The 1,573-nt window shown below is 43.1% G+C and overlaps 1 protein-coding gene across 1 annotated transcript in view; it reads left to right on the top strand.

Annotated features, from left to right (window-relative positions):
- The first annotated feature begins 690 nt into the window (after positions 1-690).
- SETDB1 (SET domain bifurcated 1) overlaps positions 691-1,573 on the top strand; it is a 39,251-nt gene continuing 38,368 nt past the window's right edge. Inside the window, exons 1-2 of the mRNA XM_023519407.1 lie at positions 691-1,086; positions 1,184-1,454. Of these exons, the coding sequence (XP_023375175.1) occupies positions 1,195-1,454 (260 nt within the window). The 5' untranslated portion in view covers positions 691-1,086; positions 1,184-1,194. The remainder of the gene's footprint in view (positions 1,087-1,183; positions 1,455-1,573) is intronic.

The raw sequence follows: 1,573 nt of genomic DNA, 5'->3' as shown, positions 1-1,573 counted from the left end.
CTGGGTTTGCAGACGAGTAGGACGCACCCGTAAAATAGGTAGCACGGCTGTGGGACGGTTTGTGAGCAAAGGGAAAATGGAGGTATTGTGAACTGGCTTAGCTTTGCTTTAACCGTTTGATCGAAAAATGAATGACCCAGGCGTTGTGGCGGGCGCCTGTAGTCCCAGCTACTCGGGAAGCTGAGGCAAGAAAATCGCCTAAGCCCAGGAATTGAAGGTTGCCGTGAGCTGGACGGCATAGTACTCTACCGAGGGCGATAAAGTGAGACTCTGTCTCTAAAAAAATAAATAAGTAAATAGACTGTGGGTTATTTGGATCGTGGATATTAGGTAGCCGTGTTTTATTCCCAGATTGCTTTATTTCTCTTTACTTTGGGAAGCAAACTTTTGTGTGTTTAAATGTTACAGGCTTTTAGAAAAGTGAATTTACACACGGAAGCAAAGTAATGGCTGGAATATTATCCAGGTGTGGTGGCGGGCACCTATAGTCCCAGCTACGGTCAAGGTTTAGGCAGAAATACTGGAGTTTGAGGTTCCTGGGAGCTAGTCTAAGGCCATGGCACTCTAGCCTGGACAACAGAGCCAGACTCTTGTGTTAAAAAAAAAAGAGAGAGAGGGGCGGTGTTTGTGGCTCAAAGGAGTAGGGCACCGGCCCCATACACCGGAGGTGGGGGGTTCAAACCTGGCCCTGTCCAAAAACTGCAAAAACAAAACAAAACAGAGAGAGTTGCTCCTAAGGGGAACAAGTAATGAAAGGAAAACACCAACATTGAATTAGTTATAAATCAATGCCTGCATTAGGTAGGGGTTTTATTCAAATTAGAGATAACATATAGACAGATTTGCAACGTTAATTAAGGAACACATTAGGTCACAGTACCTTCTTCTATAGATCAGTTCTCTTGATTTCCTAGAACATTATTTTCAATAGCTTCCTATTGCATACTGAATGTTTTCCATGACTTCTCAAACTTTTAAATCTTATTCAGGCCTGTTAGTCTGTAGCAGATGATGAGAATGCTACTAAATCTCGGCATCAGATTCTGGAGAATAAGGAGAGAGAAAATAAGACTATTTGAATAACAGGTAGCAGAGTAGGAATGAGTTTTTTTAGAAAACTGAAATTCCTATTAATTGTGGTTATAATGACTCCAAAGTAATTTTGGTTTTTTGTTCTACGCAGAGGACGAAAGTATGTCCTCCCTTCCTGGATGCATTGGTTTGGATACAGCAACAGCTGCAGTGGAATCTGAAGAGATTGCGGAGCTGCAGCAGGCTGTGGTTGATGAATTAGGTATCTCTATGGAGGAACTTCGACAGTTTATCGATGAAGAGCTGGAGAAGATGGACTGTGTACAGCAGCGCAAGAAGCAGCTAGCAGAATTGGAGACATGGGTAATTCAGAAAGAATCTGAAGTGGCTCATGTTGACCAACTCTTTGATGATGCATCCAGGTGAGGATTAATGAGAAGTAGAAGGAAATCTCTATAAACAGACAGCTTTAGAATATGAGTGTTGGCTAGGCGCCTATAGCTCAACCGGCTAAGGCGCCAGCCACGTACACCTAAGGTGG

Source organism: Otolemur garnettii, unplaced genomic scaffold (assembly GCF_000181295.1).
Source record: "Otolemur garnettii isolate 467f Iridium unplaced genomic scaffold, OtoGar3 scaffold00174, whole genome shotgun sequence".
NCBI lineage: Eukaryota > Metazoa > Chordata > Mammalia > Primates > Galagidae > Otolemur > Otolemur garnettii.
Note: the sequence above shows the minus strand (reverse complement) of the source record. Positions and strands in the feature narration are given on the sequence as shown.